General features: G+C 39.9%; 1 protein-coding gene and 1 long non-coding RNA gene across 2 annotated transcripts in view; one reads left to right on the top strand and one right to left on the bottom strand.

The window, feature by feature from the left end:
* Ddah1 (dimethylarginine dimethylaminohydrolase 1) overlaps nt 1-15,597 on the top strand; it is a 146,687-nt gene extending 131,090 nt beyond the window's left edge. The window contains exons 5-6 of the mRNA XM_048351690.1: nt 10,270-10,413; nt 12,739-15,597. Coding sequence (XP_048207647.1) covers nt 10,270-10,413; nt 12,739-12,855 — 261 coding nt within the window. The 3' untranslated portion in view covers nt 12,856-15,597. The remainder of the gene's footprint in view (nt 1-10,269; nt 10,414-12,738) is intronic.
* Nucleotides 2,455-5,645, bottom strand: LOC125355360. The gene is made up of 2 exons (XR_007211649.1): nt 4,097-5,645; nt 2,455-3,879 (listed from the first exon to the last, which is right to left on the bottom strand). It is a non-coding gene; the product is annotated as an uncharacterized LOC125355360 (long non-coding RNA).
* Nucleotides 15,598-16,445: the final 848 nt, after the last annotated feature.

Below are 16,445 nucleotides of genomic sequence, written 5' to 3'. Positions count from 1 at the left end.
ACAAATAAAGTTTCCTGGAGAGAAATTTCTTTTTTATTTATTTAGTTACTGGTGCCAGTCCTAGGCCTTGAACTCAGGACCTGTGTGCTGTCCCTGAGCTGCTTTTGCTCAAGGCTAGCCCTCTACTTATCGGGCCACAGCTCCATTTCCACCTCTTCTTTAAATCAGTAAAATGTATATCAAACTTAATGGATACAATAGGTTTTGTACACATATCTCCTTAAGCTTTCAGCACACTACTGCCTAGAGCTGAAGGTCTCATAGCGCATAGGACCTTTACCCTAGCCACTGAGGCTTGGATGCAGTAGGGTAGAGATACCTAATTGGAAGTCCTGATTCTTTTCTCTTTTTTTCTGATTATTTTCTTCACCTTGCTCAAGGAGAAAAAAAATTGCTTTTTTAGGAGTTGAACATAAATTCTTCCCTAACCTCCAGGCAGGAGAATTTAAATAAGCAAGAACAAAGCAATCATAGTTATAAAAACAACTTAATATGTGCCCTACTGATGAGAGAAGTAGGAATTAAGGGAACATTTGCTCATGTAGAAAATAGCCATGAAAATACCAGTGGTGTGGTAAGGGTGACAGAGTTGGTTCTGGCCATCACTGGAAGTTGTGCAAGTTTGGCCATTTCTCATCTCTCACCTAGGAGCCTATCCCTCTGCTGCTCTGGAGGATGACAGGGATGTAATTTTTTCCATTCCAAAGGCTTTCTTCTTCTTTCATTTCCTTAAAAAACAAAAAACTAGCTCTGAGCAAACTGAACCACTCCAATAGCTCCAATAGCAAATACTCCAATAGCAAATTTACATGGCTTTAATGACCCATGTAAAATGCATCCGAATGCAAACATTGAAAAAAAAATTCTACCTGAATGAAAATTAGCCTACAGTCTGCCAGAGAATGAGATATGGAGTTAGTCTTTCAAGTTGAGAGAGTGGATAGATGTGGGCATTTGAAGACAGGCACACTTGGGTTTGTGATCTTGGGAAAATTGCAGAGTTTCCTTCAACACTGGTTTTCCCCTCTGTGAAGATGGATTGCTTGAGAGGTAAATAAGGATAAGGAAAACGAAATTAAAGCATCAGTGAATAGAAAGTGACTGTTCCAATTGTTTATTGCTGAAAAATGATCCAAGGGAAACTCACAAAGCAGCAAGTTCCAATACCCAAGAGAATTAATCATTGATGGTGAGATTTAGTGCACCAACGGATCTGGTGATACAGGTGTCTTTGGAAGCACAGCCAGATCATGACCTCTGTGGCTAAGAAGACAACTTTGTGCTTAGCTACGTACTTAGACACAAGACACAAGAAAAGATCGTGAAGATTTTCTTCTACTGCAGAACTAGTCTTGACAGAGGTAAAAGGGAAATCTAGGAACACAGATTCTGTATTTGAGGAGGTAAGTTATGGTCTGAATTTCCTCCTGTCCAACCCCCAAATGAAATAAGACTCAGAGATTTCACCCATTTAGAGCTATTTTCCCTTCTGCCCATATCTTGCTTCCTAGCTCTTCAAAAGAGCTCAGAAGGTTCTCTTCAGAGGGGGCAAGGGTTTCCAGTGCTTCCACAAATGCCAGGTTTTTGAGGGTACATCTCAGAAATGGTTCATTTGATTAAATACAATTTAAACAATGCCAGGGGTCTTTCCTTCAAAACTCATAAGCTCTATAGGATCTAAGCAAAAATAGAAGCACCAGGTATGAGATTTGTGAAGAAAATGGTAGCTGATGTTCAAGAGAATATTTGTTATTTAAAATTTGGAATGGAACAAACTAAAAAGAGCGGTGTAACCTTATTCTTAGGATCTGTAAAAACCCATCGATACAGAGAGGGATTTAAAGCCAATACCTTCAGGCTGTGTTCCTTTTGAGCTCATCTGTGAATGAATATAAAACATGAAGATCCAATATAAGTTTTATAATGTTATCCATAGTTACATTAGCTCTCCTTAAGATGATTACCAGGGCTTGGTACTTGGTATATTGTCAGGCTTTCAGTAAACTCTTGAAAGATGATCATAATGAAATGAGTGATTCTAAATGTCTAGTAGCAATGAAAAGTATTCTTGTGTAACAATTAGTTGCTCTTGTGTCTATCAAAGAAAGATAAATTATAAGTGTTCCATAAGACTTGGAATATTCTCTAAATATCTAAAAATACTCCAGTATACTTTTGCTTCAGTATTTGACCAGTTAAGTCCTAAATAGTTCTGTCAAGTTATCCAGGTTCTTTTTTTTTTTTTTTTTTTTGTTACTTGTGGGGGCTTGTACTCAAGGGGTATAGGCTCTGTCCCTGAGCTGTTTTGCTCAAGGCTAGCCATCTACTACTTTGAACCATATTGCCACTTCTGGTTTTTGAGTATTTAATTGATAATAGTGTCTAACAGGGTCTTTTCTACCTGAGCTGGCTTGGAGCCTTGATCCTCAGATCTCAGCCTCCTGAGTAGCAATGATTACAGGCGTGAGTCACCGGTGCCTGGTTCCAGATTTTTTTTTTAAATACAACTGCTGTAACACAAAGAAAACATGAGTAAGAAGCCTAAGAATAGAATTGCCTTCCAGTTCTTTGCATGAGAAAATTCCCAGAAATGTTGAGAACTGTCGGAAATGCCTGGGTAATACAACTAGGCATGAACATTCTTTTGGGCTGAAAGCCAGAGCATTTCCACTCTATTTTGTGACAGCTCCACTCTGGGGAGCAAGGCCAGTTCCTCCAAACTAACAGCTGTGTAACAGACCATGAGGACGATGACATGGCCAAGATGATTGTCAAAGCCATTTCCTTTCTACCACTGCATGCTTTCTTTGTTAAGAGGGTGCTTGTGAGGAAAAAAAAAAAAGTAGTTGACTTTCTTTTCACTGCTAGAATACCCTTCATATGCTTGTCCTATCTGAAACTACAGAGCTTCTCTCCTGAAGATGGCAATAGCTATCTTTGCATCTTTTTTTTCCAGCCATCACTATGCGTAGATACTCTAGGAAGGATTGTTGAGTTGAACTGAACATCATTGTATCCAGCCCCAATAATAATCACTTTATGTTCCACAAAGTAGAATGATTCTCTTGTCAGAAGTCAAAGACATTTTGAATAGCAACTTGATTTAAATCCCCCCTCCCCATCCTATAAAATTTCTGTGGATTTTTTCAAACTTGAGTGTGAGAATTTAGAGTAATCTCCTCTTAGGGAGAGGAATTTCTATGATGAGTACAGGGTTTAGGTCCTGTCTGCTTTCTATTCTGGCCTAGAGCATAGTAAGAAACTGGAAGTGCCATCATGGAGTTAAATGAATACTTTATTTAGAGTTCTGGAACAAAAACCACATCCTCCAACCTTTTTAAGGACAAGAACAGTATTAGGACATAGAACTAAACAACTGGAAAGCTGCATTCTCAGTATATTTGAAGTGATGCTCATCTTTTCACAAAAACTGAGTATCACAGACAGGAGAAAAAAGAGCTGTTCATTGACCTTGGTATGGCTCAGTCCCCAGGAGCCTGAGTTCTTTGAAGCACAGCTGCAAGAAAGTGGTAGGAGTGCATCCTCACAGACTATTGAGACCCACAGTTGGAGTTGTGGAGAATAAGCAGCCTTCCTTGACATTTCTCCGCATGTCTCCTGAGCAGTGAGCATCCTGCACTATATGGAAACATGTATCTCCTGAACTCAGCTATAAATAAATGGGAAGCTATCTTAGTCAAACAGTGCCACATAAGAAAAAAGATCACACTGGCAGGAAAAAACAAAGCCTCTTCATCTAAGAAGAAACTCCTTGTGTTTGGAATGTGCACTGTTAGCTTTTCTGTGGAAAAAATGAATTTCTTGTTTATTATTTACAGTTACCATTTCCAAAAATCCTTTTTATTCAAAAGATTACACCTTGGGGCTGGGGATATAGCCTAGTGGCAAGAGTGCCTGCCTCGGATACACGAGGCCCTAGGTTCGATTCCCCAGCACCACATATACAGAAAACGGCCAGAAGCAGCGCTGTGGCTCAAGTGGCAGAGTGCTAGCCTTGAGCGGGAAGAAGCCAGGGACAGTGCTTAGGCCCTGAGTCCAAGGCCCAGGACTGGCCAAAAAAAAAAAAAGATTACACCTGACATGACATTTTTTTTTCATTTACTTAAGCAGAACCCTTCACTGCTCCAACTGGGGTCTATTCATTATTAAAAGTCATTTCTTCTTGCATATTATTAAATTTGTCTCAAATAACAAAGGGGCATTGGTAACTTAAATGAAAAGTCTAAGGTAACTTTGGTGGTTTTGTTGAGCATTTATTTTAGTAGTAACTCTAAGAATTTATCAGTAAATTACTTTCCGTATTTTTAGCATTAAATTATTCCCACAATAAGAATATTGTAATTCCTTTCCTCCAAGCAATGAAAAGAATGGAACTACCTTCACACAGTTTGAGGGTGGATAATGGCCCATATGTCAGTAATCTTAGGAATGTCCCCATCGGAAGCTGTCATTTTTAAGACTCAGAAAAGAGAGACGCAAAGAGGACAACCAGAGAATAGAATTTTCAACAATGCCACCCACTGAAGGACAAGGCAGATAGGAGCCAAAAGGAGAGCTGATTGTTCACTAAGGAAGTGGGAGTAGAAGGCAGGAGACAGAGCCAAAGGTAAGGACAGACAGAAAGGAAATATAAAGTCATGTCACTTCAATGAAATTTGGCACTTTCTTGAAGTGGGCCCAGCCTTGGAGATTTTCGTTTGCTCCCTCACTGGTAAACAAGAAGTTGGCACTGATAACAGTCCTTGACAACACTTCCTCTGGAATGCACGACATTCCATATTTTGGCATCATAGTCACTCATGACAAGCATGAGTCAGACCAACAGGTGGGAGATTTGCCCAGACTGCTTATGGAGCTAGGGAGGGTGTTGGGAGGCCTCAGAGGTATGAGTTCTTTGTAAGTAAAGAATGCAGTGATTCTTCTGAACACTGTGAATTACACAGGAAAGCCATAGATAATTGCCTGGTGCTTATGAATGGTGGGAGCACCTAACCCGAATGGGTTGGACCAAAATATGCCCTTGCAGTTCTTCTCCCAAATGCTTCAGAAATTTAGTCAATAATAACAGGAGACTCTTAGAGTTTTGTTTTTGTTATGTCTAACTTCACCAGGTAGTTTAGGGAGTTCTAGATCAGAGAGCTAATATGTCAGATTCTATTATGTCAAGTTCAACCTCAGTACACCAGAAACTGAGATGAGTAGTAAAGGACAGAGAAAGGAGATTTATTAAGTGGCAGAGGCACACCATGGGAACAGGCAAAGTAAACATTGTCGGGGTACAAACTTCTTGAGATTTAAGTGGAAAAAAGAATTGGACAGGAGGCAAAAAGTTAGAATAAGTATTCAACAGATGTAGTCTCGGGGTCCAAGAAGGTCAGAGATGTGGTTCTAGATGGTCCTCATCTTGTGATTAGGCAGACAGAGCCCAGTCACAAGGAAGTCATTTGTCATTGAAATGTTAGGGATCAGGCCAGTTCTGTCTGGTTCTAAGGGGACTGCTCAGATCAAAGTCAGATAAGAATGGAGACAAAGATGCTAAACATTTTGTACTAATCCCAATTAACTGCTTTTTAGCAAAAGCAGTTTCTAAGCACTTTTAGTAGCACCTGATGTACATGCCATGTTTTCAGGAGCTCTTTTTTTTTTAAGTCAAACAACAAAATATTTTTATTATAGAATTATTCAGAACAATAACAATTTGGTGGCTATGCAAGAAAACAATTTTAATTAGTATTTGTAGTTTACTATACAGATCGGCTCATTTTTCTTTTTTCTGAATAATTGTTTATATATTGTCAAAGTAATGTACAGAGGGGTTACAGTTTCATACGTAAGGCAGTGGGTACATTTCTTATTCATCTTGTTACCCCCTCCCTAATTTCCCCCTCTTTCAGGAACTCTTTTAGATCCTAAAGTCACTGGGGCTCTCCTCAGTAAATCTTTGGCACAAGGAGTTCTCTCCTCAGTCGTACGAAACAAAGTTAGAACTTTTTTTCTAAGGTAATCTAGGTTTAACTTAAAAGAAGACAGACAGCAACTTGACCGTCTTGGTCCACCCTCAGTAGCACACAGTGAGTATTCCGACACAGAGCAATCTGTTCTGCATCTGGGAAAAAGCAGGTTGACCACAGCAATTGCTGAAAAGTTTCACAAACTCTCATGAGATCCCTAGTGACACATCTGGAGATAGCCCCACTAAACACATGAAGTCTGTCTGCTCACTGAATTTCTGGACTATTTTATTAAATTATGAGTCATAAGCTGGGGATGTAACTTAGCAGTTCAATTTCTAGCATAGCAGAAATAAATAAAATTGTATAAAATAAAGTAGGGGTCACAAACTGATGGAAATTTGTGCGGTCTGTTTGGTATATACCAATTTTCTTTGTTTAGTTTATGCCTCAGGCTCATCATAGGTTCCCTATTCCTATTATCCTAATTTGTCATCAAAAGTCATTTGGGTTAGGACCACAAAATAGAGTGCTTTCCTATGTGGCTTTACAAAAAGTGACCAAGCTTGACGTCATTGATTTTAACCAGGTTTTTCACTAAGTAGTGAAGTGTATTTCTATTTCTGACATAGGTCCTATCTTATTTTTCAAAGGGATTACAGTTTTTCACCTATCTTACTGATGGGATCAATCACATTGTTCGCCACAGTGAGGTTCCCATGTCCGATGAAAGAGTGAAAAGAATAAAGAAATGAGTTGATTGTTACAAATAGAATTTGATCATCTGTCATATGGGAGTGGCTTGCAAAAAACAAAGGGAAAGGAACTCACATTTATTTCACTTTAATGTGTACTAGGAACTTGTGTTGAATCCTTTCCATGCATTGTCTCTTGTTTTTTAAAATAGGTTTTAGAACTATTTTATGAGGAATCAATGGAATATTGCCATCCCATTTTACAGCTGGGGAAACTAAGGCTCACATTGCTAAAGGGACTCTGCCTAGATCACATAGTCTTTCTTATTCTGGAGCCAAGGCTCTGCCCATTACTCCTGGGACCTGCATTCAAATGCTAGCAGTCAAGAAATCTAGCCAAAGACACAGAGACAGAAAAACAGAGACAGAAAGAGACAAAGACCTCACAAAAGTTTGTGAACTTTATAGCAATTCTAAGAGATCTCAGCAGGCTACTAAGGCTGCAGGACTATTCGATTATGTGTTAAGTAATGGAGGCCTTAGGAAAAAGGCTGGAGAGACCACCAAAGTTACAGTCTTCTGCTCAGAGCTAGTGCTCTACCATTTGAACCATGCCTCCAGTTTTGGTTGTATCTTTATGTGATTTCAAAAATAATAACTGTCTTCCAAAACAGGCTATGTTAAGAGCACACTTAAAGGACTGGAGACATGGATTTAAGTGGAGTGCCAACAGCAGCACAAAAGAGAGAGGAGGGAGGGAGGGAGGGAGGGAGGGAGGGAGGGAGGAAGGGAGGGAGGGAGGGAAGAGAATGAACTTAAAAGTCAGAGCTAAGCAGAACAGAAGATGGTCCTGCAAATTGGAAATTGGCCATGCTGCCATAATACACTAGTAGTTTATTTAGTACTTCCAGCCTTACAGCTGTATCTTTTTATATACATTGTCTTCTTTTAACGTTCATAAGAAGTATGTGAAAAATGAAAGACTGTTATCCCACTTTTGCAAATGAGGAAATCAAGAAATGTAATTTTTTTAATTCCACAAATAATAAAATATTAGTGTCCAGCTTCAAACCCAGATCTGACTCCAGAGCTCATATCTTACCACATTCCCTCCCAAAGCACAACAGATGAAAGGGTTCTGTATTGTGGTTTGGGACCAGGATTACATGCACACACACACACACACACACACACACACACACACACACCCACCACCACCACCACCACCACCACCACCCCAACAAAAGTGCAAAAAACTAATTTAGTATCAGTTCATAACAGAATAGATTCTATTTGAGTCTGGAAAATTTCCCTTAAGCTTTTCAATATTATTTCTGGGTCTCTTCATTTCATAAATAGGGCTATGTCAAATATGTTACTAATTTGTCTATAAAAGTTAAAGCTTTAGGTGTGTCTTTAACTTCTTAATTGTCCCCAGGTTGGAACAGTTTTAAGGTTTCTCAATAGCAGCTCTAAAAATGTGCCTCACCCATAGTTGACCTGTAGAATAGTTTAAATTAGAAAGTACAAGAAAAAGGTCCACTCAAGTCCTTTTTTGCAACACCAGACTGCACCATGTTGTAATGTAATGGGATTGATTACATGTGAAAAGGGAACTAAGGATGATGCAAGAGGATAAAAGATAAATATCAAATGAGCATGAAATAAGTGGACATTAGGCTGATGAGTAGTAAGGAGAGATCTGCTGCAGCTGTGGAAGTCAAGGAAGAGCCAAGGAAAGAACTAGAGGTGTGCTTCTCTTGGCAGCACACCAGCCATGAGTGAAAAATAGCAAGAGCCAAGGCCCTAAGTTCAAGCCCTAGTACCAACAAGAAAAGGGAGGAAAGGAGGGAGATGGAGAAAGAGAGAGAGAAAAAGAAAGATGGAAAGAAGGGAAGGAGGGAGGGAAGGAAGGAAGGAAGTTTTAGAGTTAGAGTGGGTTGAATCTATATTACCTTTAGCAAATTATTTGACCTCTCAATCCAGTCCTGGGTCTTGAACTCAGGGCGTGGACACTGTCCCTGAACTGCTTTTGCTCAAGGCTAGCACTCTACCACCAGAGCCATAACACCACTTCTGCTTTTTCTGTTTATGTGGTACTGAGTAATCAAACCCATGGTTTCATGCATGCTAGGCAAGCACACTACCACTAAGCTACACTCCCAGCTCCTAAATGAGAATTTTGAGATTAGGTAATATAAAATATCTAACCTAGGCCCTGTAATGTAATTATCTTTACGTTTTTCCACCTCCCCCATGCGACTATAATGTTTTAGAAAAGTGAGCTCACTCCTGCCTCTCTCCACTTTTAATAATGGGCAAGTACATCCATATTAGAAATATTCTACTATCTAGTTATGTCTGGCCTCTATTCTGGACATATTTCACATTGGAAGAAGTGAATGATTTGTCTGACTGGTGGGTCAGGAAAGGTTTGCTGAGTGCCACTGTTGGTGTTCTTTTGGGAATGGATTTTCTATTGGGAGCATGCATTCTATCATCCACTCTTTCATACCATAACTCTTACTGGCCAGTGTTGTCATGATGAGGGGGGAAGGGGGCAATTCTACTTGCAATATGAACACATTTCCAAATTTCTCCAAAAGGAGACCTGACTGGAAAGGTAGATTAGAGGCAGATTGTAGAAAAGATCTTGTTATACCTTCGTAACATGACATTTCAGCAGATTCTGAATAACATGGTTATCAGTAAAATAAAATAAAAAAGAAAACAGTTTACATGACTAAGCCCAAAGTAGCTTTAGCTTTTGCTTTTGGTATTTAATATTTTTGTTGTATGAAGGGAATGTTGGTTTAGAACAGCTTTGTTCTGGTTGTATTGAGGAAATAAGGATGAGACCTCAATCTTTCATTCTTCATGCTAAGTACAGTTTTTAAAATCTTTCCAATTGGTTTATACTGAAATACTAATAACTGCGTCAGTTGAAAAACAGAGCTACAGTTTTTCTCCAAGTGTGGTCCATAATATTCTGCCTCTGGAGGGCTTTGAAAATTAAAATCCCTATGCTTCACTCCAGATCTGCCAAATCAGAATTATTCAGGGTGATGCTTTGGAATATGAGTGTGTCAGGTTGGTTCATCATATTAAAGGGAAAACCTCGCAAGAGATTGGTGAATTCAACTTAAAAGGCAGATAGAAGAGCAAAGTGAAAGACAGAGTTTCTGCTAACTCTGATCATTGAATATTCCAATGGTCCTTCTTTCCTTTTTTCCCTAAATACCAGAATAACTGCTTTTCTACCAAGAGCCTCATCAAAATCCTTACTGGGTCTTTTGTATATGTAGCTATTTTGTGTCTTCCTGATAAGTGATTCATGGCTTAAAATCTTTTTTTAAAAAAAATTAGACACAAACTCGTCCTTTAAAGGACAAAAAAAAAAAAAAAACCTGAAATTTCTCAACAGATTCACAGCTTAATCAAGTTTTCTTTTTCTTATTGTAAGTGACTGAGGTAATCATTGGACCATGAACAGCAAAATAGCCTAAGGCATCCATCCCAAGCTTGTATCCCACTACACCACCTTCCCTTCCTTTGAAAATGCGGGAGCCTCTTCTCAGGCCTGCTTTGTTTCTCTTTATTAGATAATGCAACAAATGAGTGACCACCGCTATGACAAGCTCACGGTGCCTGATGACATGGCCGCAAACTGTGTGTATCTAAATATCCCCAACAAAGGACATGTCTTGCTGTACCGAACCCCAGAAGAGTATCCGGAAAGTGCAAAGGTAAAAATACCTCCCCTCCTAAGCTGAGTCTCCTCCCTGGGGACTTCCTGCTTGATGAAGTGACACAGGAGGACTTCTATTTCCTCTATACATCCCACAGTAGTCAGCAAGCAGCAAGTGTAATTTAGAGCACAGGGAAAAAGTTAATTTACTTCTCTCAGCCATGTCATTGTTCTCTAATACATGCCCACTATTTGAGGCAATCATATCTGCTACTTAAAGCTTCTGAAGTACTCCAACTACCAAGTATGTGCTCCAACTCTAGCTGAATGTCCCTTCCTACACCAGCTACATGTAAGTTTAAAGATCTACACTTCACTGTGTCCTTGCTCTCTGATAAAGCTGAGCCAGCCCTTAGCAGAAAGTGATTTTCTCCTTCTTCTTCTTTTTTTTTTTTTTTTTTTTTTTTTTTTGCCAGTCCTGGGCCTTGGACTCAGAACACTGTCCCTAGCTTCTTTTTGCTCAAGGCCAACACTCTGCCACTTGAGCCACAGTGCCACTTCTGGCCATTTTTTCTATATATGTGGGTGCTGGGGAATCGAACCCAGGGCTTCATGAATACGAGGGAAGCACTCTTGCCACACTACGCCATCCTCCCAGCCCGTGATTTTCTTCTTAACACTGAGAGTATGAGTGACCCAGAGAGGTGAGTGCTCCCCTCTCACATTGTCAGAGCTTCACATCAAGGTAGAAAGAAGCTGGAGCAGACTAGGACATACCTGCAAGCAGACAACTGGTCCCTCCATGAAGGAAGCTGTCCCTGCATCTGAAATCTTCCCTGGCTTAAGAAAATGTCTGTGTCATTCAGCACACTCTGTTAGTCTCATCTCTACACTTCAGTAACTTCAGGTTTATCCCTGCAAGCATGTATAGCACTGCTGGACCACAGCAGTGGATCTCCAAGTGTCCATATCATCAAGACACCCAACATCTTCATCTCTATCTAGAATAACATGAAATTCAGGCCAAGAACGACAGACAAACACTTAGGAGCCATTGGGTTGTTTCTTTTTTTATGTCTTGTGTTTTGAAAATCCCGGAAAGTACTTTATGCCACTTCTTAGATATGCAGTATATATTATTACTAGGTTACCCTCTAATTGTGGTCACTCTCTCAGCATATAAAAAGTGGACAGTGGGAAAAATAACACAAATAATTTTTCTCTATTTCCAGGCTGAGAGTTTGAGCCCAAGGAAAACATAGGACTCCTGATTATAGACTGGGACTGAGCACTCTAAGACCAACAGTAGATCTCATAATCTAATGTGTCTTCATGTTGCTAAAATACAGGTCCTGGACTCACACCATAAGCCTTACAGAAAAGTTAAAAAAAAAAAAAGATTCAAAGGGGAAATGATAGGTAAATTGACAACATTGAATTTGAAATCCAACTGGCTCCTGCAAGCTAACCATTGTATCAGAGAACATAGTGCTTCCCAAAGAAGCATGGAAGATGGGTTAGGAGTGGTAGTTAAGACCTATAATCCCAACTACTTGAGAAGCAAAGATAGAAGGATCATAGGTCAAGGCCAACCCAGGCAAAGATTTTATCTCAGAGAATCAGCCAGGTGAGATGATTTGGCTATCCAGGAAACATAAGTAGAAATATCTCATTTTGAGGCTGGCAAAAAGCTCAAGACCTTATCTGGAAAACAGCTGTAGCATAAAGTGTTGGAAGCATGGCTCAAGTGGTAGATTGCCCGCCTACCAAACATGGCCCAGAGTTCAATTCCTAGCACTGTCCCACAAAAATATGTAGTGTTTTCAAAAAAAAAACAGTTTAGTTTGCAAGAGACTTTGTTTTCTAAAATGTGCTTTGATCATGGCAAAACAAAATGTTTCAACACCTGCTTTCTGCTATTGCTGAAAGATGCTATAAAATTCACACCTATAATTTAAAAGCAGATGACCTGAAATATTTACTTAAAGTACATCCTGTTCAAGTTTTCCAGTGGAATTGCTAAGGAAAGAAACATTAAAGCATAACTGACAGAGCTTTAACTTGTAGACACCAAGTAACAATCAGACTGAACATGTGGCCATAAACTTTCATTTATCACTTAATCTTAGCCGCAACAATGACAGAGTAAAGACCATCGCTAACAAGAACCACATCTCTGACACATCTTTGCTTTGAGGTTAAAGCATAGAGCCAGTGGTTAGCCAGTTGCAACCAGCTCTGTACAGAGAGTTGTTTGGGGCCTCTCTATATGTATGTTGGGGTTCAATGATTGAAAAGCTTAGAATTGACTCTTCACAACTGCAGGTGGTAAAACAGGCTGAAGTGTAATCCTTCTCTCCCTTCTCCTTGGTTCCCCCTGTAGGTTTATGAGAAACTGAAGGACCATCTGCTTATCCCTGTCAGCGCTTCTGAAATGGAAAAGGTGGATGGGTTGCTCACCTGCTGCTCGGTTTTAATTAACAAGAAGGGGGACTCTTGAGCCTTAGAGTTCCCCTCTGGTAGCCAGCAAGATGGCCCAAGCTAGGCCGGTGACTCTCTACCTACTCCTGTTGTTTTCCTTGACAATCTACTGTGCTACTAACTCTTGTTTACAAAAATTTAATTCCAAATTTAATTGCTTCATTTTCTGCACCCTTCACCCTCCTTCCCTTCATGGTGGTACCTAAACTGTGGATTTGCTAAATGAATTAAGCAACCTAGAAAATAGAAAGCTAATGAATCATTGCAATGTGATTAATAATAGTATGGAAACACTCATTACAGTGTTTATATATCTATGTGAAAATCATTCAGTTGCCATGTATTCTGAAGATTGTCTTCTCAATCAGTCAGATAAACTAGATTTTCTTCTCTGCATCATGAATCATATTTGGTCCCTGTGAAATCCCCTAGCCCATGGATTCTTTCCATTTGTTCCAAAGTATTTTCTTTGACCTGTGCTAGTTCCATCACAAACATTCTGGCCTTGGGTGAAGTCCAAAGTCTGTTTTAGGTACCTTCCTTCAGGGCTCTGTTGCCAGCCAGCAGTCTCCTCTGCCTCCTGGCCATACCTTTGAATACCACCAGCCCACATCAGAGCGCCTGCTTTGGGGAGCACTCACTACACTGAGGCAGATCTCCGCAGTTTGCCCCAGAGATAGAAATTCCAGAAGTAGAGCACCACACCTACAAAGGCAAAATCTGCACTAGATGGTTGCTAAGGGAGCCTACATCAGGACACTTGCAAGCACCCCAAGGGTACAACATCTTAGCGTGTCTCTAAGTCACATACCATGAATTTTTGCCTCTTTAGTGGTCTTAGAAGACCTGAGAGGAAAGTCTCTTTATGTCCTTCAGGTTAGTTCTGTTTTCCTCTAACCTCACTCACCCTATTTCCAGCTTTCAACCCCTGCAATCACCAAGGTCTACCAAAGTCATCCTTCCAAGAGACATCACATCTTAGAATGATTTTTGAGATCTAGAGGGAGCAGCCCTCACTGGTCAAGGAGCCTGTTCAGGAAATGAAGGGTTAGTGCTTGAAACCAGCCTCAGATGATTCCACTTTGACAAATTAGTGAATATTTACTGTGGAATTCAATTCAAACTTCTTTTTCCTCTAGCTTTCAAATTATACCACTTATATTTGACACAAGTCTCCCACAAAGAACATTACCATTGTGAAAGGAAAGCTCATTCTTTTATGTAAAGCTGAATCATGCCAGGGAAATGATACTTTCCAGACATATCATCAAACTTCCTAGTCATCTCCACCTTCCCTATGTTGCCTCTGACTTAAGATTTAAAATCAAAGAGACTAAGAAATATTACTCCCAATCTAGCTCTGCTCACTTCTGTGTGTGTGATCAAACATTCCTTATGTCCGTGACTTTGCTCATTTTCTCCCCCCCCTCAGCGGATGAAAGTAAGAAGCCAGAGAAAATCAAGACATCCTTAACCACTGTCTATCATTTTCATTTAATTAACTACTTTATTCCAGAAATTTGATCCTCTTTCCTGTTGTTTAACTCACAAATGCATATCCCATGCAAAAATCCATGTGCATTCTGTGAATAAACCATGACCTGGTGGCGATAGTATTGTAAAACATCTCATCATGGGTGAATAATATGTTTGTACCAGAGAGAATGAATGCTAGCCACATGCCTAAGTTAATAAAGGAAAATTGTTCTCTGCAATTATGGTTGCCCTTTTGGGTTAAATCTAGCTCTACACTGGCAAAAGGCAGAAATTCTCCCTGTGAGAGCTCACCATCTCAAAAACAACCCAATCAGCCAGTGGGGGCTAATGGGTATGTAATTGTCAGTAACATTCCTTCTATCATCCCAAATTAGAAGACTGTTCTCTATAGTATTTAGCCAATTATAAGTGAATAGGTTTTTCTTTGTATCAATTTGTTCTTCCCAGGGCAGTGTTTCATTTTCCCTTTCCTTTCCTTCTTTTCCTTTTGTTTTTCTTTTCTTCTTTCTTTCTTGTTGAGATCACTCGAGATCTCTGTGCCTCTTCTATATCTTATTCTGTACTTCTGTGTTGCCTAATGGACTGACTTCTTTACATGCTCTGTGTGATATAATGATGTAAGATGCCCAGCATAATAGGATTACTTCTCATAAGCATAGTGTTCCCTTTGAAAAGGAAAGATACCTGATACTAGGTTCCCTCGGGACTTATAAGGATGGGAAAAGTAACGGAACCCTGCTTCTGGCATTATAAAGACATGGAGGACTTATATTTAAGTAAGAGATGAGTCAATTACTTGATCAATCTTATGCAGTCTAACTAAACAGGATAAAGTGCAAATGCATTATATAGTATTATTTCTTTAACTAGTTGGCTTGCTATGAAAATCAGTGGGCCCATCTCTCTCATGTATATTGATGGTTCTCTGAAAGCTTCTGTGAGGAGATTACTAAGGCCATTTCTTCATCTCAAAGGTGTGGGAAAATAGTTGGTAGATGAATAATGTGACTTACATAAATCTGCATGTTCGTCTTTATACTTATTTACTCTTTAACGTACTACACAACTCCAACATGACTTCATCATGGTGTTAGGCTTGTATATTTTATTTTCCCACCCAATTTCAGCCACTCTGTGTGCCAAAACCAGTAATGCCTTCCACGGCCTGTTTGTCCAGAGAAGTTCTGCACTGATGTTAGTCTCTTGCTGCCCAATCCTACATGTATACCAATCACGACGGAATAAAATGTGACTTGTACTGTGACCAGTGGTGTGTGTCTCTGTTTTGCGATGGTAACTATCACGGGGGAATAAAGCCATCATTTGTTTGCTGTCAGACATAGGACATTTTCTCTCATCTCTAGCAATGAACTGGCTGTCATCAAAGCTTGGGTGAAATGCTAATTGAAAAGAGCTTTATAATTGAGGTACTTACAAAGTATGTACACTATCTTTGCTCAGCCAAGAGTTGAATTTCAGCTATGCTTTTCCTTTGAAACTGTCTCTCCATTTTTGTTTTTCTTTGCCAGTATTAGGACTTGAACTCTGTGCACAGACACTGTCCCTGAGCTTTTGTGTTCAAGGCTAGTGCTCTACCACTTGAGCCACAACTCCACTCCTGGTTTTTTGCTATTTGGGCTGGGTTCCCACCACTGTCCTCAGATCTCAGTCTCCTGAATAGCTAGAATTATAGTTGTGAGCCACTAACCAGCTGGTCTAGCTCTTCTTCCCCTTCACTGCTAACCATAGTGAGCACTTTATTGGGGGACGGGGGTAGGTTGTTTGTTTAGTTTTTATTGTGAGGCTTGAACTCTGGGCATGGGTGCTGGCCCTGAGTTCTTTTGGCTCAAGGCTAGCACTCTACCACTTTGAGCCACAGTGCCACTTCCAGTTCAGGTGGTTAATTGGAGATAAGAGTCTCAGGGACTTTCTTGCTTGAGGTGGATTTGAACCTTGATCCTCAGATCTCTTCCTCCTGACTAGCCAGATTATGGGATTCAGCCTTCAGTGCCCAGCTTTCTTTGGTTTATTTATAGGGAAGTTGAATGATCTTTATCTTTGCTCATGCATGAATTTGGGTTTTGTTTGCTTGCTTTGCTTCACAGGAAACCT

This window comes from Perognathus longimembris, chromosome 7 (assembly GCF_023159225.1).
Source record: "Perognathus longimembris pacificus isolate PPM17 chromosome 7, ASM2315922v1, whole genome shotgun sequence".
Classification (NCBI taxonomy): domain Eukaryota; kingdom Metazoa; phylum Chordata; class Mammalia; order Rodentia; family Heteromyidae; genus Perognathus; species Perognathus longimembris.
Note: the sequence above shows the minus strand (reverse complement) of the source record. Positions and strands in the feature narration are given on the sequence as shown.